At 34.1% G+C, this 25,667-nt stretch overlaps 4 protein-coding genes across 12 annotated transcripts; 1 reads left to right on the top strand and 3 right to left on the bottom strand.

Moving 5' to 3' along the window:
• The first annotated feature begins 204 nt into the window (after positions 1-204).
• Positions 205-6,512, top strand: LOC136345983 (H2.0-like homeobox protein). Of its 2 annotated transcripts, none has more exons than XM_066294751.1 (5): positions 205-350; positions 2,732-2,959; positions 3,679-3,815; positions 6,036-6,233; positions 6,332-6,512. In XM_066294751.1, the coding sequence occupies exons 2-5, from the start codon at positions 2,751-2,753 to the stop codon at positions 6,496-6,498; spliced, it is 711 nt and encodes a 236-aa protein (XP_066150848.1). In that variant the 5' UTR covers positions 205-350; positions 2,732-2,750; the 3' UTR covers positions 6,499-6,512. The 2 variants fall into 2 exon arrangements, with proteins under 2 accessions (XP_066150848.1, XP_066150849.1); XM_066294752.1 differs by having other exon boundaries at positions 209-350; positions 2,737-2,959.
• LOC136345979 (potassium voltage-gated channel subfamily KQT member 1-like) lies at positions 6,479-13,766 on the bottom strand. Its single transcript, XM_066294745.1, has 15 exons — positions 13,104-13,766; positions 12,346-13,046; positions 11,879-11,963; positions 11,638-11,824; positions 10,803-10,893; positions 10,458-10,584; positions 10,120-10,295; positions 9,115-9,375; positions 8,819-8,998; positions 8,574-8,763; positions 8,306-8,429; positions 8,092-8,248; positions 7,808-7,930; positions 6,859-6,965; positions 6,479-6,766 (listed from the first exon to the last, which is right to left on the bottom strand). The coding sequence occupies exons 3-14, from the start codon at positions 11,913-11,915 to the stop codon at positions 6,885-6,887; spliced, it is 1,734 nt and encodes a 577-aa protein (XP_066150842.1). The 5' UTR covers positions 11,916-11,963; positions 12,346-13,046; positions 13,104-13,766; the 3' UTR covers positions 6,479-6,766; positions 6,859-6,884.
• Positions 13,767-13,886: 120 nt separating this feature from the next.
• On the bottom strand, positions 13,887-22,327 carry LOC136345978 (ATP-binding cassette sub-family G member 1-like). Of its 8 annotated transcripts, XM_066294740.1 has the most exons (12): positions 22,059-22,327; positions 20,462-21,993; positions 19,080-19,197; positions 18,830-19,019; positions 18,625-18,770; positions 16,820-17,058; positions 16,658-16,771; positions 16,393-16,605; positions 16,197-16,313; positions 14,902-15,002; positions 14,691-14,846; positions 13,887-14,629 (listed from the first exon to the last, which is right to left on the bottom strand). In XM_066294740.1, the coding sequence occupies exons 2-12, from the start codon at positions 20,640-20,642 to the stop codon at positions 14,270-14,272; spliced, it is 1,935 nt and encodes a 644-aa protein (XP_066150837.1). In that variant the 5' UTR covers positions 20,643-21,993; positions 22,059-22,327; the 3' UTR covers positions 13,887-14,269. The 8 variants fall into 8 exon arrangements, 6 of the variants coding, with proteins under 6 accessions (XP_066150837.1, XP_066150840.1, XP_066150839.1 ...); XM_066294743.1 differs by having other exon boundaries at positions 16,393-16,599; positions 16,664-16,771; positions 20,462-22,327; XM_066294742.1 differs by having other exon boundaries at positions 16,664-16,771; positions 20,462-22,327.
• A 206-nt stretch (positions 22,328-22,533) lies between these two features.
• On the bottom strand, positions 22,534-25,667 carry msl-1 (male-specific lethal 1). The gene is given in 7 exon segments (XM_066294746.1): positions 22,534-22,779; positions 22,829-23,041; positions 23,153-23,277; positions 23,634-23,749; positions 23,881-24,421; positions 24,750-25,088; positions 25,091-25,667. Coding segments are annotated over 7 exon segments (1,473 nt in total). The 5' UTR covers positions 25,133-25,667; the 3' UTR covers positions 22,534-22,682.

The following is a 25,667-nucleotide window of genomic DNA, read 5'->3' on the forward strand; positions in this document are numbered from 1 at the left end:
CATCAATAATTTATGTATATTTTCATTACCTCTCGCAGAGAGAAAAATAAACCACCATCTCTTCATTCGCATTAAACTGGTCACCGCCTCACGAATAATCTCGGTCTGAACCAATCAGATTAATTTTGTCAGACGCTAAATCCGCCTTCCAGCTTACGGACACACTTAAGCATCTCAGCGTTCGCGACCACCTATTAGGGAACACCCCGAGTTTTAATTAGTGTTACTTGTGCCGGGAAGAGATTTTGTGGTGCGCGTGTGAGATTCTCTGATATTGGAGTTAAGTATGTGTGGTACAATTTTTGATGATTACGGTGTTCAGGAATTTGGCTTTCTAACATGAAATAATGGTGAGTTACCTAGTATTCCGACAAAAAAAGTAAACAAAAATTACGCTACCTTTTCATTTTCGTTGGATCACCCTATATAGGGCCTTTCCGGATACGTATATAGTTACAAGGTAACAATTTACAAACTCGCAATGTTTATATTTGGGCAATAAGAAAGGTAGCAAAATTCCTCGAGTTAATTTCTATAATATCGAGGGCGAATCTCCTCTCCAGCCACTTCAACTACATAATGTTCAATGGCAGTTCCCTACTTGTGATACTTTATCTTAAATCTCTCAAAAAGTGCTTTACAACGGTACCTTATAAAACTACATTAAATGTGAACTTAGGTTCTTTTTTGACATAGTTTCATAATGTATCGAAATAATAGTAGAATTTTATTTAAAACTCTTAAGTTTTGACTATTTTTTATGTCCAAGCTAGTTCTATTTTTGTGGATCCTCCAAAGGAAATATTAGGCAAAGTTTCACAGTATACTAAAGTACGGACGTTCTGCCGTATTGTGACAAAAAAGAATTACAAACTATTTTTTTGTATGTTAACAATTTACAATTCTGCAGATATCTGCATCTGTCACTTTTAACGGTCAATTTCATATATCTCGAAAACTATTAATTCTAAGAAAGCCAATGTATTAATCAACTTGTATTGAAATTGAACGTAGAATCTGAACATGGAATAATATATAGATTGTTTAATTTGAAATAAGTAAGGAAGTATCGATATTTGGTACAACCGGAAGCGTGACGTCGTTGAAAATATTTTAAATGGGGTCTTTTTAAGACTCTTATCGAAACACTAAATTTTCTTAACTTTGATATTGAAAGCTTTCTCAAAACGTCTAATGGCGGTTGCCGATGGGACATCCTGTATAAATTACTCTATTCTAATGTATTAAATGTTGGAAGTGTGTCCCGTTGACTGCCAGAGAGTGGAAAACATGCAATTCACAAACCACAAGAAAGAACTTTCTTACCATTTGAGGAAGTATTTGTTGAGTTTCTTGAGTAATTAAATTTTTTAACCCTTCTATATTGTCGGGTTTATTTAAATGCACCCTATGTTTCTGTTAACACCATTAAAAAAGTCCGTAAAGCCGAGGTCAGACGATTCAACAGGCCACTCTAATTGTAAATATTTCAATGACTTGTAAATTTAGACACGAGTATGTTAGATCACATATGTTCAGAATTTTTCAAAGAACTCCAAACACGTCATAATATACACAGTGTTTAAAAAAGACACGGTAATATTTAAAGGGGTGATTTCTCAGGTCATGTTATGGAAAACGTTCCTATAAATATAAATCCGAAAATATATTATTTCTAAGATATAGGGTGTACATTTTTTTTAAATAATAGTTTTTGAAAAATAATTTAAATGTTTTTGACCGATTTTTAGAAATTTGATAGTGTTATTTGCAGTTATAAGGGGATTATTTAGCCTTAACTAGATTCAAATTATGAAGTCCAGCGGCGTCCGCAAGAAGAGGCAGCACCTTAACCAAATTTATTGACAAAAGAATGTACATCACTGACTTTAATTCAATTTAGGTCTTTTTTTCGGACGGGGCAAAAAAAAAACATTTTTTTTGTCTCTTGAATTTTCGCTGTATCTTGCTTCGTTTAAGAAATAAAAAATAAAAACTATTTCATTGTATGTTTATTTATCAAACAAAAGCATTTTCAAAAGATTCAAGAAATTATCACCTTATTCTATAAGTGTATATATTGTGTATATCTATAGTATATATTTTGTGCTTTGATGATTTTTAAAGTTTCTTTGTTCTAAAATTATGATTTAAAATTAAAATGTTTAAAAAAAGTTATTAAAAAGAATTTAACAATATGTATCTCGCAAAAACTACATATCCGGACCTATGTTTATACGAACTTCTTTTCATAGAATCACCTAAGACATGACTCTCTTAAATATTATCGCGTCTTTTTTAAACACCTTGTATAAGGGGTTCTACAAGAATATATGAATAATTACATCTATTTACTCCATTCGTAACCCTGTAGACATGTATGTTATATCAAAAATATTTCTTTCAATTTTTAACAAATTTATATGGGACTTTTGGTTTTCTATTGTATATAGCAAAGTAGTTGGAAAAATGTGATTTTTACGTAATGCTTCTTTTGTTTTAAGTTCATTTATTTGCGAGATATTCCGAGAAAGCAACAAAGGACAGCCTCCAATATTAATGACATGTCCCTCCGGACTAGAAACGTCTCAAAAAAAGTTAAGACTTTAGGTGTACCTGTAAAAAGTTAATTAAAGTAATACGTAATAATGTAAAATCCATTTTTATATACCCATTATATTATGCAAAATATTATAACAATTGATGTAATAATTATTATTTTTATCGTCAGTTTAGAATAATCTATCGATATGGAAACTCAAGCTTCAGGCATGAAAGAACGAGAAACGACTAAGTTAAAATTTGGTATAGAGAGGCTTCTAGCAAATGACCCATCGGATAAGATAAATGAGGAAATGCAGACTGTACAGCGAAGAGTTACAACCACAATAACCAAACCACTACCTCAGGTAGCAGTACCCTGTTCCGATTGTGTATCGTCGTTGTTTAGATGTTGTAGGTGAGCTCGACTTAAACTTATTTTGATTTACAATAACAGTTATTTAATCAATAATTGTATTAATGAAGGTGATTAATACACAAAATAGTTATACAATATTATTTTATCATCTGCAAGTGCGGATTATGCTTCTTTAAGAAAATTTAGTTTTGAAATTACCGTAAATATACAGGGTGTCCCAAAAGTAAAGGGACAAAGAACAACGACAGATTTCTAACATCAAAATATTAAGGCCCAAAGCTATTGTTACTTTATTGAAGCTAATAAAGGACGCAACTTAAAACCGTCTTCGCTATGTAAAAAGACTCATAAATTTTTTTTACACATTTCCAGTAATCTTATTAATAGAAAAATACCTCTTATTCTGTCCAGAATCTTCTTTACTGCTTAGGATAGAGGGATTGATATTACATCTTCCGTCTCTTAAAGAACGTTTTAGAGTAAAAAAATCCAGAACAGTAGTTAAAAAAGTGTGTTAAACTACCGGCAATTCGTGCGTTGACCGTTATTTTTTAATAAGTGTTACCTGAAGGTATAGTTTTAAAAAATATAATTATTTTGCTAATGTTTTGGCCAGTTCTACATTTTTCTCGATGTAGTTTCTAAAAAGCTAAAAACTGTTTGGAAACTTTGTATATGTAAAAACCGGCAACCTTTCTTTAACTTAACCAATTTGACAAATTTGAAACACCCTGTATAAAAATTACGATTGTTTTTAGAGTACGTTCCACGGGGGAGTGCCAATCAGATGTACTTCCTGGTATATCAGGATTTTTAGGGAGTCATACATATGATATTCCCGGTGGCAGCTCTGTTTATACCATCCAGCCAATTAAACCATTTGCAACTCGACCAAGTGAGTATTATTATAACTGGGACGATGCCGTAAATAATGATGAATATTTACAACACAAAAAACTGTCTTGAAAGGTTGCTGAAACTATTTATAACTGAGCTGTCTTAAATCTGGCCACTAAACATCATCGCTTCTCCCCATTCCCAAATATTTGATTTTTATTAGGAAATTAATTAGCCAGTTCTGAAACGGAATTGTGTTTATTTGAAGAAAAATCAGGCCTTTGCCCACGCTCATTTCGTTTACATTTTCAACGGATTTGTTGAAATTTTCATGTATGTAATCAGTGGCGGATCATGTGATTTATTACCATAAGCACTGACTTCACTAAACCTCTCAAAACCGCCGCGATTTACTACTAACACTCACCTACATAACGTACTAGGAACCAGACAAATTAGCCCTATTTTTTCTTGTTAATGTCTATGTGGTAATCGCAGTTCGAAAGAAGGCGAAAACTATTTAAATCGGACGGATCATCTAATAATGTTTTCAGCGGGATATTTTTCCATGTGGTAAAGTTAATAAACAAACGATAAAAATCAGCGAGAAGATCTCCGAGATGTTTGTATATGCCTCTACATTGAGACTGACATTTAACATTCTTTGCGCGTGTAAACACTCACAAATTGCCTGCCTCGATATTGTCTGTTTATTGGTGATATATACGTTTAAAAATACTACTTTATACATTATGCGTGCACAGTTTGTATTAAGGTAGTGATGAGAAGTATGCCGTCGAGGCAATATTATCGCCTAAATATCACTTCTGAAGTTAACTATTGAAGAAACAAACAACCAACTATAGTTGTGAGTTTTCCTTATATAAGTTCAAATAAATGATTTTGCGGATTAGATTATTTTTCAAATATTTGTATGCAGGGTGTCCGGTTTAATGTCCGGTCCGTATTGACAAAATGTATTACATTTCTTTTCACAGAATTCGAACGTTTAAATTATTTCAAGGAACTTTCCGTGAATAAGTTACGTCAACCGAAAGCCACAAAATAACAGGAGTGTGGGCGTAGATCGGCCATCAAACCGATCGAATTAATCCGCGGATGCTCAGTAATTAAATCAGCCACATAATGATTTTATTACACCAAATGGACGCACTTAAACACCACTCTTTCATAAGTACATCGTTCCTTATGTCTGTTTACACAAATGTGAAAATACTTAAAACTAAATCGTAAACGAAGTGTTTACGTGATAACGGTAATAGAGCGATCTTTGTTTATGTTGAACACGAAATTTGGAAGCCATCAACGGTTTCTAACATGTATATTTACAAATCCAGCACAGTCTGTTTTAAGTTTTACGAGCCTCTGACTAATTAAACTTTTCTAATGCTGATATATTCTGGATGGATACCTCCGCAATTGTTATGGGTGTTTTAATTTTTCTTTATTGATTAATATGACGATTAGTGATGACCGACGGAACGATTCAATTTAAGTAGAAAATTCGTAACTGATTCAATAAATCAATAGGTCTTTAAGAGAACGATGATCCGGATCGATCGACAGAGCCATGATCATTTTACACTTTCAGGTTTTTAAAATAATTTATAAGAGATATGTATAGTGTGGGACTACTTTGTATCCAATAGAAGAAAACGCAATTGCAGTCGGGATATTTTCAACGTTTTGTAACCAAACGGCAATTAACAAATATAATATACTCAATTTCATATGAAATGTATAACCCAGTAAGAATATTAATAAACAATCTCCCGAGGCCACTATACCCTTCATGCAAATTTTACCAAATGGCATTCTCCAACAGAATAATGCAAGCCCGCATACTGCGAACCATATTCGAAGGCGCAGGTACGTGGAACAAGCACAATTGGAAATGCTGCCTTAGCCTGAACGGTCTTCGGATCCATCGCCTATCGAACATCTTTGAGACATGATGAATTTGGGTGACCTACGACACCACCTGGAGATTGCATGGAATTAAACGTTCCAGGAAAATATTGATCATTTGTGGCAAAGCATGCCGCGAAGAGTACATGCTTGCATTGGTGTACGAGGCGGTGTCACTCATCATTAACTTTTTCATTAATAAATGTCTTTTTTTAACTGAAATTCTGATAATTTTATGCTCTGTTATGAAGCATCATTTTGCTAAAATTAGAAGATTTAATTATTATTATTATTACTGGATTGTGCGTTTCGTAGTAAAATGAAAGTATTAAAAAAAAAATTATTTTAGCGGCTGTTAGATTAACCATGTCCAACAGTTCACCATCTCCCCCCTCAAATATTCCCTGTGTAGGGAACAATAATAAAAGGAAACGGTCTTGGTCCAGGGCGGTTTTCAGCAATCTCCAAAGAAAAGGTCTGGAAAGGCGATTTCAACTGCAAAAGTACATCACAAAACCCGACAGAAGACAGTTGGCCGCTACTTTAGGTAAGTGAGAAAGTGCGACTTTATTTTAAGCTTTCATTTTATTGTTTTTGTTTTAACGAGTCGTCCTCATATTTTTGATTAAATTTATCGATCAACAGGTCTTACCGATGCTCAAGTAAAGGTGTGGTTCCAAAATAGGAGAATGAAATGGAGACATTCGAAAGAAGTCCCAAAGACTAGTGAAAGTGCTATTGATTCTACTCAAGAAGAATCGCATATAGACGTTGATACTTTAGGTGAAGACGATGAGTGTTTAGACAAATAAATTTTTTTTTTCGTTATAGGTTTTTCAGTTAATTTCCCTAATGACTTGATTTTAAGATCTACCACACATTAAACACAATATTAGTGTAAAAACTATTTATGGTCAAAATTATTAAGGTTAAAATGAATAAAATAGACTTAGAGGAAAGCTTTCTGTTTGGACTACTTCTTATAATGATTCCTTCACAAGTATTGCTTAGTGTCAAATATCGAGCTATTAATAGGCAGCTTCGCTACTAAAAATTGTCTTCGCTTTTGCTATAGGAATTCTAAAAAATTTTAATTACATAATATTCTTCAATATTAATCACTTATTACTTTTAATTGCGGATTGCTTTGCATTTTTTAAAAGAATACTTACAATTGCGAATACTTACTGGGAAGTATTTAAACTGGTTCCCGTTGTCTTTTCTCTAATTTAGTCAAAATATCCGTAAGTGTGTCCATTTTCTTGTCTAGTTCACCCAACTGAAAAAATCCAACAAAAGAAGTCAATTATTGTTCTCTTTTATCTACGATTGTCTGAAAGTTTAATTGATTAAACTTAACACTGATCTGGATAATTTGCTTCTGTATCCGCTTGACTCATCATTCCAAAGCACAATTGTCACTGGCTGAACGCCTTGTAAAAAAACTTTAAATATTCACCGAAAAAGAATTTAATCGAAATCCAACCCCAACAGGTAATAATCCATATTTAATAGCGGATAGGTGCTGGTACGAGGGTTAATTTTAGAACTATTTGACATAGTTATCCGATCGGAGTGGCTTTTCGTGGAGGTCGAAACTCGCGACAAATGGTCGTATTAACAATTCAAAACAATTTATTTTGAAAATTAAAAGGAAAAAATGATATTGCTTCCCGGTTGTAGCAATCGTCTCTTGGGGACAGGGTGAGAGGTGATAATTTTCACATTTAAACTAAGGGGAGTAAGATCTAGAAAGGGTTTAAGTGAATTCGGTAAGGCAACCACCTATCAATTCTAAATGGGAAAAACAATAGTGACCAATGCTTACAAAATTATCAAAATACTAACCAAATATCACTTTAAATACGCGTTATTCCTTCACATATAATAGGATATTTCCTAACCATTCAGTACAAAATCGGAATAATATTCCTTGAACTATTCCTTGATGGTAAACGAGGTAGACACAACAGTTATGTTCATTCCATGAGACGAATGTTCGTGCGATATTTTTGTATCTTCTTATATTGAACCATTCTAACATCTCATACCAGACAATCCAAGAAATTTTCAAAATTGCGTGCTTACCTGTTCTTCAACGGCACCCGTTTGATTACTTACATGGTGTTCAAGTTGATAAAGCCGAGCGCCTATTGTCATGGGTTTCTTGTGTCCAACTTTATCCATCCCATAAGAAAAAATGCCAGGTTTACCAAGGGTTTGATCCAATTTTCTTTGCAATTCCTAAAAAAATATATCATACGAGCTGCTTGAAGTTTTTGTGAGTTTATTTTTAAATAGAGATTATTTTTCTGAAAATTGGGTAATTACTGAAAATTGTCCAATGATAAATTGTTTTAAAAATCAAATCTGTGTAAAAATAAAATCACAAGACTTCAAATTACTTTAATGCGCCACATCATGTTCAAATGTCCCTGACTGTACTGTTCGATAACGTCTCTGACGTCGTATGGTTTTCGCGCTTGCTGAAACTTTCGTCTGGCCACGAAATATTTTATTTTTCGTATTGCCCTTATTGCGTTTTTATGAGCTTCCGTTAATCTGACGAGAAAATTTTAAATAGGTATTTAAATAAAAAGTAAAATCATACTACATTACTGTGTAACTCTCGGAAGTTCCGTTTCATCGTCAATTTCGTCTGATGCCGTTTCGGTGACAGTACTGTTTTGACTAACGAACATTCCCCTAACGTTTTCTCTTTCGCTCCTTCTAAATGAGGGACCTAAATTGTTGCAAAACTTGAAAACAATCGCATAAAAAGAAACGCAAAAAAAGCGACATTTTTAATCAAGCAGTGGTCAAACATATCCTTGCACAAGGCAAAACCAGTTTTATTTCAAAACCAGTAAACACGCAACTTTCTTACCCGGTGACGGGTCTTCTTTATTCGACGCAACATCAGTGTCACATACGCATTGCTGCATCAACTCACTGCCAACACCACTTGGCACCTCTTTGATTGGAGTGTGCACTGAGAAATTGCTAAGAGACGTTGCTAACGGTTCCATTTTGGTTTTCGACCTCATACGTTTTAGTACGGACGCTTTTTTAAACACCTTAAATCATAAGCTGATCTAAAAATATATCTAACTACTGCCCAGTGATATATACTTGAGGGTTGTTGTCCTTTAAGTAAACCTGCCATGTTGCCACAGAATTGAAACTCTTCTCTGAGGCACAGCAGCGCCACAGGCACTGAATCATCATCGCTGCCGCGGGAATTTGACGGTTGAAGTGTTTCTGACGTTGCTTCTGTTGAACTTTTAACGCAAATCCCGAGCCCAAAATGCCCTGAAGCATGCAGTTCGATATAGAGGGTGTTCCAAACACAACAGTGCAAATGAGCATAGATTACATCCAAGAGCATGCTATTCTCATTCGAACCAACGTTTTGCGGCACGACTTACGGCAGGAAGTGCGAAAAATGAAATGGCGAAGACACTAAATCCAGATGCCACGATTTTTCCCATCCAAGTTCTAGGAACTGTGTCACCGTATCCAATGGTGGTAACAGTTATTACCCCCCACCACAAGGCATCGGCGTAGTTAGAAAAGGCTCCAGTATTTTTTCCATCTCCTTCTGTTGTGTAGTCTTTTTCAGCGAGATACACAAAGTAGCTGCTAAATATTAGTCCCAGGAAGCCGATGTAAAGCGTAGTAATTAATTCCTGATATCGGTAAAAGAAATTAAGTTTTGTTTCAAAAACAGTGAAAGTCGAATATAACGACGGCAAAGGTACATAGTAAAAAAGATCGTTGTATCAGGTCGTCGTTCCATCGAGACTTGTTATTTCTATGATTAACAAAACATAAAAAAAAAAACAAAACCAAAATTAAATTAAAAACTAAAACGTAAATAATTTTTATATAACTTCTAACTTATTAATATATATTTACGAATGTTTTGTAAAAACCTATTATTTATTCAAATATTCTATAATTTTTGTTTTCTTTTCAACTTACCTCTCTATTGATCTGATTTTATTCAGAAGTTTTTATTCGCTGGAATAACTATATAGTGTAAAACTGTTTAAGGTTTTTGCAGCTTACAGGGCGTCTGCAGTTAATGGTAACAGATTCACCACTAATTTTTTCATACACATTGTTATATCTTTGTCAGAAACGTATAATTCAACTTTCTGAGCATTTTTATTACGGGCTTTTATTGATCTATAAAGCCGCCGAAGACGCTGCTTTTTAAGAAACGTCGGTCACTCTTTGAATGACTCTTCAAAGAATGCCGGCAGTGTCAGCAAACTACCAGAAATGTTTTTTTTGCGTACGTTAAAATTGATTTTTTAACAATGGGATAAATGCAAATCCATCCAAACGTTGAAATTTCCGTCGCTCTATGCGACTTGTCATAACCCACGTCGTTATTCGCGACTTTCACTGTATGCCATCTTTATTACCTGACGATGAATGTACACGACGGATCCGAGCAAACGCCACGTGCCACCCTGTCTGTCCACGTGTAACATTCGCAAAATTTGCAAAAAGCGTATACCGCGGATCGCGGAAGTCGCAAACACTTGTCCATTAGACCCTAACGTTAGTACAACAATGGAAGCAATAACGACGATCAGATCTACAAATTCAATATAGCATTTTATATAGAATATACAGAGTGTCTCAAATGCTAGTTGGCATTATACGGCTTTGGTTATACTGGAGAAAAGTCGCCATTCTTTAACCTTTTAATTTTTCATATACATTTAGGACACCCCATGGAATTTTATTACTTCTTTACCAATAATACAAATCGGTTTTCTTATAAATCGAAGGCGGCCCCATACACCCATATACTTCGAACGGCAACCAGCTGACCAAAGGCGTACTAGGTATTCCGTTCCGAAGAATAGAACTAGGTATATTTCCTGTAGATATTAATGGGACAAGTTAGACATCAGTTTGTTGAAGAGATCTATATGAATTTAAATTTTATGTTCTCAGAACTGTGCGAATCTTAAAGAAGAACAAGCATTTTCATATTTTTGTTTGCAATATTTAAAAGCAGCATTCAATTACAAACACACACAAAGTTCAAGCCAGCTCGACTACGATGATGGGTGTCAAAAATTATTATTAAACTTACCATCCAGAAAAGCGTTTCGTTGGCGAAATTCGAATACGAATCGATTGTCGAGAGAACACTAAATATTAAGCAAACTAGGACCAAAATAAATCTGCAACAAAAATACATTGAAAACATCTAAAAGCAACGTGTTAGTAAATACCTCAAACGTTTATGAGGAGTAAATACACTAATTTCAGCACCCTTAATATTAAAATTTAAAATCGGATATAATAATACATTTTGAAGCCACACGAATAACAGAAATAACTAAATATACGGACTTCTTCCTAGATATGTGGCGCAAATTTAAAAGGATATTCCATGGATCACAGGGAATGTCTCCACCTTTCAACATGTTGCAACTTGTTTTTCAAACGAATTAAAAATTATTTATTAATTGATTAAAAACGTCACGTTAGCCATTATTCAATTGGACATGTCATTGTCATTCCTCATCCCTTTCGAAACGCGTATTCGTAAAGGATCATTCTTAATTACGATTACAAAAGGCGTCCCTCCTCTTTTGGTAGATTTATATCCTAAAATGTGATTATTAGTAATCAAACGTTTCCCGAGATATCTTTTTGTATCGGATGCGATTTTATGGTAGAAGCCGGGAGAGATACAAAATCGGTAAATTGATTTTCGTTACCTAGATTTTACGAAAAATGTTAAATTGATCAAAACTTTCAAACAATAAATTTCAAAAACGATGTCGATGTGGTAAAAAATGTTTTATACATTTTGTTCCTGAAATGAAGCGATAATCTAATCCAAGAATTACCTTCATACCGCATGTTTAGGAAACACCCTGTATAATAATTAGCTAATTAATGAATTTAAAGATACTTACACGACAATATGATACAAAAAACATCGCCAATTGTCGGGTCTTTCCAAAAAATTGTACACTTGTCCTTGGAACGTGGCTCTACCGGCGATCTTCCTGTGCTGCTTGGTGGCGTAGCGTCCCGCTTCACCCCATTTGGGAGGATTTTCCAGTAGAAGAGGAGTTGCCGTTGAGGATGTAGATATAGGAACTATAGAAATCTATGTCTGTAGTAAACAGTTCAAGTCAATAATCAAGGCTGTACCTGAATTTAACAACACTTCCTGTTCTTCTAAAGCCATGATTTTTGGTTCGTTTTTTTGGATTAAACCGCCATCCTTATTGAGCGCCTACATGTAAATAACTTAACAATGTAAATTAGGTCGTTATTCCTCGCTACATCAACGAATAAGAGGACTTTTTTTATGTAGGATATATGGTTCCGACACAGTTTGGCCCATGCGATATCTTAATCTGGCACTGATTATAGAGGCAAAAATAAATTAGAAATTATTGGTACTAGGTACCAATTATGAACGTTTAATAAATTAGCAAAATAATCGATACCCGCATGATGACAAAAGAAAACTCTACATAGTAATCAGATATGCGTAAAAATAAAGTTCTGAATAAACTTTAGCTGTGAGATTTGTAAATATAAGATTGTTTTAATTCAATTCAAGAAAATACATGTATCTGACATTATTTCATAACGCTATGGTAAGTACCTACATCATAATATGATTGTCAAAATTCTTAAATTTCAAAGTTAAGACTTTCTTAAGGATTCAATCACACCAAAAGCAGCTCCTTGTTGGAACTTGGTGAACCGTTGTGGATGAAGAAATCGACGAAAACGTAACACATATTTGAGCGGGCAAAAATATCGATTATTTTCTGTTTAAAATGCTCTTTATAGAGAAATGTATTCCACAGAACGAGGTCACGTAAACTGGCTTTATGGAAAAACTGGAGTTTTACTATTTAGGTGGACACTAATCGAAGGGACGAGTTTGCGTGCTACGTCAGGTAAAGATCAACTTTTGATTGATATCTATGTATGTTGCAACTAGGAATATGGGTAATTTAATATGCAAATCCTCAAAACAAAAATTTTCATTTAACGGCCACATTGTTTCTATGTATTTTCACTTAAATTGTTTTATGTACAACTTATTTTGTTCTTGTCACATTTAGTTGGAAAGTCCATACGATAGTTAGTTTTCGCGATCAAGGATGATCTCGCCTTTTCAGACACGCGTTCGTTGCTTTCCACTTTTGCCTGCATTAATATAGTTTGCGATGGACTGGGAACAGTATTAAACTCTTGAATGCCGTTTTGAAGAATATGGAGAAAAAATAAGAAAGACAATAGAGTAAGAATACTCAAACCGATGCCTCGTCTTGCACGACTGGCTTTGTTGCTGCTGGACCTAAAATTATTTGATCATTGTTTATTTTCGGCTGTGAAGAGAAGAAATGTTACTTACCAGTAAGGCGTTCCATATCTATGAGTAAATGATGATAATCCATGGTATGGACTTTTGTCGAAATTAGTCAAAGTATCGATTTTTGCAGGATTGAAATTAACGGAAGAAATGGCGCTTTCTATTCCCTGATTCACCGACATTGCCACGGTCGTCATTTAAATCACTTAAATGTGTTTGTTCAGCTACACAATGCAATACCCACACTACTCAAAAAAGAATGTATATTCCTCTCAGTTTATTTATGAACTACTTAAGTAGGAAATCAAAAAAACAAACTATTGTAATTTCGCAAATTTTAAACGGTACGTTTCATGTTAACGGTGTCACTATTTAATTTTAAGTGGAAAAAATTGATGCGTTTCTTTCATTATACAGTTCTTTGTCACATTTAACTCGCGCGTATGTATGTATGTACTACATTCATTGTAATCGAAACGTGTTAACTTTGGATTTATTTACTTTTATCGGATTTACAGTTAAAGTTAACGATACGTGAATAATTTATCCCTTTAATATAGTAATTTTCAGAACCACCTTATTTTTTTTCAGTGACAGATTTCTTGTCAACAGAGCCTTCATGCTAAAGGTTAAACCTGAATTAATCTGATTTTGAATGATTGAAACTAAAAATACACAGTAAGAAAGTGCATATATGTAAAAGTGAGCATCTAATGTGAAAGACCCTCTCAAAACTCTCCGATTGAATCGCTAAGTAATGATAGATAAAAACCTGTAAAAAAAAATGTTTATGTTTGTGAGGTACTATTTAAAAAATATAAACAATTAACACACACAAAATGTTTATTCCTTATATTGGACAATCATCTTTAAGTACGTAATTTAAAAATTAACGAAACGAATCAGATATTACCGAGTGACCTACTGAAACTATAATAAAGCATCTGTTTCACTAGGATCATAATCAATCAGTTTACGATTTCAAACATAGAAATTATTTTTCCACGTGCATTTAACTATTGCAGTGAAAAAGAGTTCCGACTTTCAACACATTAAAAGAAAACACTCTACATAAAATGTGACGATCCATTGCCCTTACACCGCTGTGAATCATAATCGCTAGTACAGACGAAAAAATTTTAATATTTCATCTGACACAAAAAAAAATTACATTCGAAGTATCACGTAAGTGTAAAAACCTCAACACATTATTTGCGTTTGTTGCCTCTAGATTTGCGTACTCGTACTCGCAAAACAAAATACGCACCAATTCGTATGACCAAAAAGAGTCCAACTAGGAACACCAGAGCACGTGAATAACTGGACTCGTCCATATCCATGAATTCAAGAAACTTCTGGGGCAGGCGGTAATGGCAGTACTGTCCATTACAGGGTAGTTTCGGCCGATTGTACCCTAAGACCGCGAGTACCATTCCTTCGAAACCGTACTTAATAAAGGAGATATGGAAGAGCCATTTCATGGCAGAATGGCATGCGTTCAGCTGAACGAAAAAGCCGGAAAATATTGTAAATGGTAACATGCAAAATGGTCCAAATATCACTCCATTCTGCAAGATTAAAAATTAACGTAAAAATTTAAAAAAAAACATTTTTTTTTCTTGATTTTACCTTAACATCCATACAGGCTCCAATTAAAAGTCCAAAACTTTGAGCGACCAAAGAAATGAGCACACACATAAAGAGAAATGAAATTATTCGGAAAGTCTCCATCGGTTGCCTCGTTAGGAAATACGTGAGAAAGCCATAGAGAAGCGTAGCAACGATCTACAAGAAGACGCCATCAAGTTTTAGCCACCTGAACCCAACAAATCATATTTACTTGAACTGGTATATCGGCAAGAGTAATTGCCAAATAATACGACTTTAACGAATACCACTTGTTAAAGTGTTCCCTAGTCACGATTGGTAATTCGGAGGGAACTACAACAATCAAGAAAAACTAACTAATAATGACCCATGAACCAATAATTTTAGAGTTCAAGGGCCAGTAGACATCTTTCTGGTTGTTTTGACGGACAGCAAAGTTAAATTACGATGGTCTACCGCATTGTGCGGGAACATTCCATTAAGTGTTTCATTCGAATCGCAACTTTCCTACTTACTGCTATTACTTAATGTTCCCTCTATTTCAAAATAAGATATGAGGGTAATTCCAGAAGTACTCGAACTATTAATCTTTTTTTGGATGCAATATCAACGGTTCTAAATCATGGAATAAGGTATCACCCCAAACAATCATGTATTGTTTAAGACATGCAGGCTTACAACTAGCACCAGTAGCTGACGACTTTGAAGAGGAAGACGATCTTTCTTTAGCTGAGGCGGCAAAAAGGACGAATAATGATTTTGAATTTTTTTCTATAATAAAAGATAACCATACATTGTCAAATGAATCATGGACCGATTTTGGAAATGTTGACCTTCACTTGGAAAAACACGGTGCTTTATTTGACGAGTAAACTGCAAACCAACTGCTCACCATTCAAAACATCCAAGATGAAAGTGATGAAGAGCCTGAGGGTGACGAAGAATTTTAAGCCAGCATCAACTGTAGAAGCCCTATAAGCCGTAAAAACCGTAAACAGTTTCGTGATATATAGTTATTCCAGTGACTAAAGGCGTCTGAATGAACTCAATTCAATATAGAAATAAACTGACAAGCAAATAAAAATTACAGAACATCTGAACAAATAATGCGTTTTTACCATACATTCCTAAATATAAATAAGTTAAAAGTTATATTAAATTATTTACATTTTATCATTTATATAATATAGTTTTTAATTTTTAAAATAAATTTGTTTTTTATATTTCTTTAATCATAAAAAAAAAACAAGTCTTGATGTAACGATGACCGGATATAACGACCCTTTTTATTCGGTCCTCTTGTCGTCGTTATATTCGACTTTCATCGTAATTTGATTTATAAATGAGAAATGAAAAATAAAAACTCAGTTTTTAAGCAATGTCGATAATTTTAGATTTTTATAGAAATCTATACCTTATTATGAGACAGAGGGACTAATATTTTTGACACCATTTAATTCTCTACATCAGCAATAACCCAAAGTCAGAGATGAAATATAAATAATAAATAAATATACGGGTACTTACAAGTTGTCGTGACACAATTAAATGAAGTCAACATCAAGAACATGACACTAAAAAACATGAACTTAAAATTGTTAAGCATATCGTTCGCTTCTACTCCAATCCCATAATACAAGATTCCTAAAATATGATTCATAGATGCATATCTTCAAGAACTTCGAAAGCAATTGTTAGGATAATATCTCAAGTGAAAACTTACCTATAAACATTGCAATTAGGACGTGGGTTAATAGTCGATTGAGGGTTAAAGTTTTATCTCTCGAGATTATCTTGAACGTCCGTCGTACCAAAACCGATACTTGATATGGAAAACTAGTCGAATAGCTACCAGTACATATTCTTGAGGGTTCTTTGATATTGGAATTAATCACTTCATTCGCTTTGGAATACGATCGAATGTATTCGTCTATTACTGGATATTAAAACAGATCAATTAATTCATCAATGGAATAATACAAATTTACCATTACAGTTTGAAAATTCAATCTGCCGTCGCCATTTCGGGCTTAAACCATTTTTAGATTTCTGTTGCAAAATTTCAAAATAATCCCCGTAATCGCCACTAAGCACTTCCAGTACTGGAATCGATTGGGTAATTACTATAACTTTTATATAAAGTAACTTACAGAAATCCGAAGGATTATGAAATGGAGGACACTTCAGTTTCACTTCTTCCAGATAAGGTAAAAGCTCTGTAACTGATCCTTGATACATGCACGCTCCACTTGAAACCACGTATAGATGGTCGAACAGGCCTAATATCACGGCACTAGGTTGATGAATAGTGCATATAATCGTTCTATTTGACGATGCCAGTTGTTTCAGCAATAAAACACATTGTTTTGTTGACACTATGTCTAATCCACTGAAATTTGACACTGAATTAATGCCTAATAAGAGTACTAGTAAGGTCCAAAAATTTCCGTCATAAAATACTTTTGAAGGCGGTAGAAAAAAACTGTTTTTAATTTTTTGATATGATCTCCTTTTATCTAAATGTACTTTTCAGACCGGCTAGTTAGCATGTTTAAGCGTTTAAAAAAATAATCAGAAGTTTTGGTGTCAAAATGTTGACTGCTGACTTTAATTCTTCAACCTTGGAAAATTTCTTACCACGCGGATCAGATTTTAATTTTGAGAAAAGAAAATAATCACTGGGGGGGCCAGGTCAGGACTGTAGGGGATGATGGTTCAACTTTTGAAAGCCGCATTCGAGCACTACAGCTTTTGCATTGGGAGCCGTGGACGCCGTCATTCCATGCATTCCTTTTTAGATAGAATGTTATAATAAATGACCATGGTTTCATCTTCTGTCACAATTGTCTTCAAAAACTTGTCGGGATATTCCTTACAACGTTCTAAAAATTGTATACAGCTTTCTACCCTAACTTTATTTATATGAAGATGTTCATGTGGAACTCTCAAAATTGTGGTTTTAAAAAGACCTAATCTTGTTACAATGACTTTTTTTTTTCGAACTTCCGTCTGAAGTGACTTTCCCTTCTACAGTAGCTATTGATTTCCGGTGTCAATACTTCAACAGGACACGGATCATATTCGATGTTTTCAGGGCCCATACGAAAATGCCGAGTCCAGTCTTTCACAGAGTAATAACATAGAAACAAATTATTGTATACAACGTCTATGCGTTTTTTTTAATTTCTTTTGGAGATTTTTCTTCTAGAACTAAAAAGTTAATCACCGCACGATACTCAACTTTAGATATGTATTTTAAAAATTGAATTCTCACTTGGACTTCAAAAATGTTTAATTAAATAACTACTTTCTTGATTTAGCACGTATTTACTCTTCATATAGATAATGAATCAGAGCGTATAAACAAAGTTGTGGTACTTTCTAGAAAAATTGAAGATGTGCCAGCACAGAAACTTTCAAATTTTTACTACGTAGCACCTAGAGTGGGAACTCCAAAATGGTAAGACATACGAACCTGATTATATCAGAGAAGATTTGATTTTTTGAGTATTTTAATTTGCCATTTTCAGTATTTTCAAATTATTTAGTTCTTTAGATATCGAGGAAAACGTAAAATTAACTGAATATGTTGAATACAGAAAAGTTTGTACTTGTTTCATTTTACAAGAGCAACGCATCGTTTTCTCAGAACGCTGCACATGATATAATCACATACTTATAGTGATTAGTAGGAGAGTCAGAATGAGTGATCTCCCCCAAGCCACAAAACACGAAAGCAATAGTAGCTTTATAGTGTCCCTCTATATTATTCAATATTATACATATATTGAACACATGTATTCCCGTTTAAAATATAGCAATAATGCCACGTGGCAATTGAGATAGTCTGTAGAATAACAATAATATTATCGATGGCTTTAAAAGATGATTATGATTCTTATTTAAACTAAATGAAGAATTATTCGGAGGAAGATCAGGTATTATACCAAATTACCTGGTTGGCTCATCAAAAAACATAATCTGGGGATTTGTCAGCAATTCCAGGGCAATGGACAGCCTCTTTCGTTGTCCGCCAGAAAGACCCGCCGTTCTAGTCATCCTCTGACCCCAGAGATCAACTGACTCTAATATTTCTTTTACCTGCAAATATTTGCCACTTGCAATTAGTGTCGAAAGGAGTATTTCTCCGATTATATTACTTTTTTCTCTTTACTTTTAACATTCAGATAAGAAGATAATTTCAAATTGGCGGCCACCGTCATTGCCTCATGAACAGTTAACAGAGGTTGCAGATGATCGTCTTGCATGATATATGACGAACGTTTCCTCAACCACGACCTGTCACGTTTTTTATCGTTAATGTAGACGTGCCCTGTCACACCACTAGTTCTAGAATAAATATATGAAATAGGGTGAAGTTACATACTTATGTGAGATATGAAGAATTACGTGTATCCGGCTAAAATATCCATTAAAGTGGATTTACCGGCACCCGACGGTCCGATGATTGCAGTCAATTCGGAACTGTAAAAATCTCCGCTAACATCTTGAAGAAGAGACTTTTTCTCTGGAAAATACGGTTATATTAATACAAATTCAACATGCGTTCATTTTAATCAGCATTATACCACTGTTAGATAGAGATTCTCATCAAGGCAGCTTAAAATCTTAAATAGTGTGAGCTTTCAGTGTCAAACAAATAATAAATCAATATAAACAATTTCATGGTCAACTATCTTAAAACTTTATTATCGGATTAAAACGGCTATTCGTTCGCCATTTTGACACAGTTTTAAATAAGCCATAACCTACTATGCTTTCCATTAAAAACAAGTAAATTTATGCTTTACCCCAAAAATGACATCTGTCAGAAAAAATCTGGTTGGCCTATCTTTTTCTGAGCAAAATTATCTCAAATTATCTCCAATATTCATATTTATATAATTTGTCTAGAACCAATAATTACACGGCTAGATCGACAAAATGGACAACACTTAGTTTTTGCTAAAGATCTAGTGAACCATTGGCTTAAAAAAAAATAAAACAAAAATGGCTTTAAATTGGTCTTCTAAAGGTATAATCCTTACCCCATTTACCGACTTCGTGACTGCTAGTGTCCTGCAGCACCCTTTGAAATTAGTACCTACGTAACTGTAAATATGGTGTAAGTGGCATATATGGCCTTGCTACACCTGATACTGTTACAATAAATGGAGTTCGTCAATATTTTTAAAAAGGCCAGTTTGATTGAAAATTTTCGCGCTTTGTATCGTTTGCGAAATTATAAACTAGTATACTTTTCCATCGTTATAATGCCATAAAAATATGATCAGGTTGTAATTAACGTAATTAATAGTGATTACGAGTTTGAAATTGTGTTAAAAATCTTCATATGTATTATGCCATTTTGAGAATAATATGGACGACCTTTTGCTTCGAATTGCTTTCAGACAATATCTATAATTTTAAATAAATTATACATATGAATCTTATTCAACACAAACGAAAGAACTAGACATATTTTACAACTCGAGATTAAATCCCCCAGACGTATATTAAGTTTTTATTGACCTAAAGTTATCCGTTATTAGCAAAAAATAGAGATAATTTATTTGCGATAATTAATGCCGTTAAACCGAACTAATCTTGGAAATCAAAAAATATATTAAATCACAAGATATTTCTAATTGGCAACTTTTTATTAACGATCATAGCTTTGTAAATAATTACTCCCTAATTTGACATTGGCTTATAAAAGTATCTAGTACTAAGTTTTTTGTAGATTTGAGTAACTGATTTCGTTGGAAAAAAAAATGGACATAGTCACTCACCTTTCTTGAAAAACCCTCGGTCGATGGAGTAACCCACATTTCTAAACGTAACTTTAACCGAATTTTCACCGTTAACACTTGATTGACCTAGTACATTCGAAGAAACTGCCTCCACCAACTCAAGATTGGAAGACTCTGAACGTTGTTCATTAAAATTTATTGAAGAACGAACTTGGTCCATAGTCAATTTGGCGCGGTACCTAAGTACCAACACTGCGAAAATGACTGGTGATTAGTTTGTGCCGCGGACTGCGAAATGGATATCGAACACGCTGATTAAGTACAAAACATAATTCAAATTGGGCAAATAGAGATTACACACACAAAAACTTGGAATATCTCTTATTTTGATAACTTATCGTATATCAGATAAATTTTTATTTGAACAGTGAACAACATATGCCTTGCCATTGGAAGTGTGATTAGGGCAACATTAAGCCGGGTGTTACTTCTTAAAATTACACGAGGTGTATTCTAAGACCTTTATGAACAAACATTATACATTGGTGTTTCAATTCGCCGATTGAAGTCTCAAATTTGCAATTAATTGGCATTTCGAATTTATCTAATAACATTTCACTATACCGGATTTCTATTTCTAGAGCTCAATAACGACGATCTCGCTAAGTATGCAAAATACGAGGTCTGCTAAATTGGAGCAAGTTTCGATAACTTCGACATCTAAACTTTTATGATTTTCGCTTAACGTCACCTATAATTATAACATGAATACAAATTTATTAACAAAATGCCTTTTTCAGGTCAAGTAAAGAGGAATATACTCAAACGTATTACTCTTCGCATCGAAATTTGTAAATTACTTCTGAAAATGTAGCAAAATTTAAAAGACGTGTTAATAAACTAAATGGGGATGAAGTGAAACATTTACAGAGGAATGAGGTCAAGTTTATCAACTCAGACGTGCTCAATGATCATAGATAGAAATGTTTGGTTCACTAAAAATCTACATGAACACCAAGGAAACCTACCACAACCACGTTTCGCGCTAAATAAATGGGTTGGTTTATTCGGTGATAGGATCATACATTTACCAACCTTACCGTTGATATTGATAACAATATTTGTCTGAAACCATTGATTAAGCGTTGGTTTCAACAAAATGGTGTTTCATAACATAACGCTAAAAGAGCATCTGATTATTTAAAAACAATATTCCCCGGTAGTTATAACAAACAATGAAGCTATACGTTGATCAGCACGTTCACTAGATCTTTCGGCATTAAATTCATTTATTAATTTGTACCCACCGATATTAATAAGAAGTGAACGAAGATCATCAGAACATTAAAGACGAAACTAAGAAAAAGGGATATTTTAAAATCATTGCAGAAAACCCTTCGAGAACCTCTTATATTTATATAAAGAGGAAACGTTGTAATGATAAAGTAATAATCATTTGGAGTTCTCGCTACATAAACGGAAAAAATGTTATTTATTTTTTATGGACTTCAAATTGCGCAGTTTTTCTCTAGTTTTCCAAGATTCTTCGAAGCTTCAGAAATGGACATCACCTGTAAACATCAAATCTAGATCATAAATTGAAACATTAGCATTTCGCAAATAGTAATAATTTAACCTTGGGTTATTATAACGCAATATGCTTAGCTGGCTAAACTTAGCATGGATAATAATCTTGCCAATACGTCTCTCTTCATTCTCAATGAATTTCGTAAAGTGTGGGATGTGTGGGACACAGTGGAGTAAAATTGGAAAATATAGCAGGCTAATTTCATGCTCCCAAACGCCTAAACCAACGATCCGTCAAACATTTCAACGAGTTCCCTTGTTAATTCTTAGTTGCCACGAGACGGTACTCCTTCTAGTTGGAACATCCTTCCAGTGTTAATTTCCTGAAAAATCGTTTTAGGTCATCGAGGAATTTGGTAAAGTTTAACGGTTCGGTGTTCGCGGACTTAAGCTTACTTGATTACCTTTCAGGGGACAAAAAAAAAACAGAAAAACTTAACTTCTCTTGAAATACAATATCTTTGATCACACGTGAATCATGATCGACTTAAAAGTATTTATTTTGTCTATTGAAAAAAACGATCTTCGGAAACTTGGTTTCTTCTAACCAAATTATATTTTAGAGTTGGGATTGTTTTCAAAATAAAATTATATAATGCAAAATTTAATGCAACAATGGGTAATTTACTATATACAATAACTTGTTCTAACTTTCGTTTTACAATCTCGGGCTTCAAGGCCGTTTTCGTTCCCGCGTCTTCACACTTTTCGAGCAGCTCGATCGCCTTGTCGGTACATGGGGGTTACTCAACCATGGTAGACTAAAATAACTGCAACAGGTCTTGTTATTTACGTCTCATACCAAAAAAATAAGTCTACCTGGGGACAAACTTAGGGATAGGGTGACCGAACGCCGACACCGGCAGCTCGTCACTAATTTCCAGATATCGAACGTCGTCAGCTTTGGGCCACAAAGTAGTCAACGAGTCCTGGGTATCGGTATTATCCCCCCTTGCAACTCCCGCTAAGCGTTCCTGTCTCTGCTTTAGTTTCTCCACCATTCGTTGCTCTCTGATCCGCTGAACATCCCATCTAAACCACTTGTTTATTAATAGTCCATTTTTCCTCATATCCGGAATATAAACAAGAAAATTTCAAAGTGATATTTCCACGGCATTCATAATAAAGAAAAATTGAGAATACCTCTTTCGACGTCTCTCGTCGATTTCTAATCGCAGGTGCCGCTTATTGTAGACCTCATCGTCGAGGTTCTCTGTGCCTTCCATGGTGTAACAACTTGTGTAGTGTTTTACTCGCCATCTAGGAACCTGAAAATATGATTATTAAAAAACAAAAAATGAGTATAAAATAGTTCACGGAATGTTGAGCGAATCGCTGTGAAAATTTAGCTGCGCATAACAACATTCTCGAAAAACGTCTAATTTTTCATTGAATAAGAGACACCTAATAAATATTATCTACATTGGTCATTGAATAATCATTCTATACACATTATATAAGAACCTTTTTATGAATTTGTTTCGAAAGAGAAACTGGTACTAAAATTACTACTAATCTCTTAATATTTGTTTATTTTGGGTTGTTGATAATGCTATAGATATCATTACATACTAATATTGCGTGCAAACGATTCCTCCTGAGTTTTTATTTTCTCAATACTTACTTCTAAATTACTTTGGGTCATGTGTGTAATTTCAGGTTCTGCAGGAGGATCGTCCTTTACATGGTAGACATAGTATGGATCCTTGGTTGTCAATATTTCAGTATCTTTTCCTAAGCCTTGAAACATACACAACATTCAGGATGAAAGTTACAGAAATATGCAACAAAAAATAGTTGAATATTTTTGAAGAAAAAGTCAAGGTTCTCAATAAATAATAAGAATGAGGAAAAATGTATAAAATACTTACGCCGCTTCTTTCTCTTTAAACGTCTTGTAGTCTTTCTCTCCCCTGTGACCAAAGGCTCATTGTTAGAGAGAACTGAAGAGCTACTAATTCTTTTCCTCCTGATGCTCATTTTAATGTTTTTCATAGGATCAAACTCTTCTAGAGAGAAACTATTCACTGTGAAATTATATTCAGAAATACACCCTACAGTATCACTTTCAGCTGTAAAACTGTCACTTAAATTGTTTGTCACTATATAATCCTGCTCGCTTTTGAAGTCTGTATCTTCTTCAATATTTATAGTTGTATCAACCTGAGATTCAGCATCATCATTTTCTATGTGAGTAGTTGTTACTTGAAATTTGGATACTTCCAAAGAGCAAGAGACAATGTTCTCTTCTGATGGCGGACTGGCAAGAATATTAATGTTTTCTTTAATGTCTTCTTCGTCTTGGCCATATAAGTCTTGGGTCATATCTTCTTCAGAAATTTGATTTTCTACCTGTTGCTGTTCAGGTAAATATGGAACGCCTTTTTCTAGGCAAAACAGCCTCTTTTTAAGCTGAAAATAATATCAAAAAATATAATAACAAATGGATATGTATAAAATTAATGCTGATGAATACCATTGACCAAAATTTTGTACACTACTTTTTGATAATAAAAATAAAGACCATAAGTATATTCCTTCTGATATTGCTACTGTTTCATAAAGGCAGATAGATCCCCACAGTTAACATATATACTTCATTTGAGATGTACATTATTTCCGTTAATGATCCCCCCTGGTAAAAACTATGACATGGGTGGCATGCCAAACAGAGAATTGTGGGACTGTTTTGATAAATAAGGAATTGCCTTATTAGTTTTATCCGAGTCATAGTACTTACCATTTCATTTTCTTTTCGCAACACATAAATCTCTCGGTCCTTTTCGATTATATCGTCGTTTTGCTGCTGAATCAGATCATTGTGCAAAATTAGCCAGTCTTTTAGCAATTTAACCTCACTTTCGACGATTTGTTGTTGCCGGTTGTTGTCGTCGTTAGCGTCAGAAGAACTTCCTACTTCCTGCGATATTAAACCGGAAAAACTCTCCTTTTCGCAATCCGAAAAATAAATATTTGGATTATTTGGCTGATTGGCGTAACTTAGAGATGAATCGATTAAATTCGAGTTGTTGCCGTCGTCATATTGACAGTCCTCGTTCATTTTCGGCAGAACTCGCTTCTTATGTTTTGGTCATTGTTTATGCTGCTGGTGGGCAAACGCATAACAAACCTTGCGGAAATGGATTTTCGAGTTCGGGTCGACGGAATCGATCTACCTGTTTTTCAGCTTCAAAAAATTTCTCATCTCGTACATAAAGGGTGATCATTAAAAAAAGAATTAATTCTTAGTTTTTGATAAATTCATCTATTATCAGTACTTAGTCAAATGTTGGATGGAAAATAGTAAATGGCTTAATCAACGCTCTAGTTTACTGTTCGCTGCATATTGTAAGGTTTTTTTAATGGTCGCCCGTCTCCTTTTTTCCTCTTTCCCGCGTATTAAGATGAGGAAGACTCCTAAATTTGAAATCAAACACAACACTGCACACTCGATACGGTTTAAATAATTCGTGAATTGGGAGTATCCCTGTGAAGTTTTTAACTAGAACCACGTACGGGCGACGTAAACTTACCTCGAAACTTTATAAACACTTATAACCAACTAGACTAATTTCATAGGATGTCCTCTGTTGTCTTAGGTACCTATGAGCATTAATTAAGTAAAAAACGTTTTCTAAAATAATTCCTCCATCGAAAT

Source organism: Euwallacea fornicatus, chromosome 21 (assembly GCF_040115645.1).
Source record: "Euwallacea fornicatus isolate EFF26 chromosome 21, ASM4011564v1, whole genome shotgun sequence".
Taxonomy (NCBI): domain Eukaryota; kingdom Metazoa; phylum Arthropoda; class Insecta; order Coleoptera; family Curculionidae; genus Euwallacea; species Euwallacea fornicatus.

Excerpts from the sequence above, each read along its gene's own strand:
- LOC136345983 (XM_066294751.1), top strand. The coding sequence starts at position 2,751 with ATGGAAACTCAAGCTTCAGGCATGAAAGAACGAGAAACGACTAAGTTA. Across the intron at positions 2,960-3,678 it reads TCGTTGTTTAGATGTTGTAG|AGTACGTTCCACGGGGGAGT; the intron begins GTGAGCTCGACT and ends GATTGTTTTTAG. Across the intron at positions 6,234-6,331 it reads ACAGTTGGCCGCTACTTTAG|GTCTTACCGATGCTCAAGTA; the intron begins GTAAGTGAGAAA and ends ATCGATCAACAG.
- LOC136345979 (XM_066294745.1), bottom strand. The coding sequence starts at position 11,915 with ATGGCTTTAGAAGAACAGGAAGTGTTGTTAAATTCAG. Across the intron at positions 11,825-11,878 it reads GGAAGTGTTGTTAAATTCAG|TTCCTATATCTACATCCTCA; the intron begins GTACAGCCTTGA and ends AGATTTCTATAG. Across the intron at positions 10,585-10,802 it reads ACGAAACGCTTTTCTGGATG|GAAATATACCTAGTTCTATT; the intron begins GTAAGTTTAATA and ends TAATATCTACAG.
- LOC136345978 (XM_066294740.1), bottom strand. The coding sequence starts at position 20,642 with ATGGACCAAGTTCGTTCTTCAATAAATTTTAATGAACAACGTTCAGAG. Across the intron at positions 18,771-18,829 it reads TTAAAAGTAAAGAGAAAAAA|GTAAAAGAAATATTAGAGTC; the intron begins GTAATATAATCG and ends AAATATTTGCAG. Across the intron at positions 15,003-16,196 it reads TAATTGTGTCACGACAACTT|TTCCCTCCGAATTACCAATC; the intron begins GTAAGTACCCGT and ends TGATTGTTGTAG.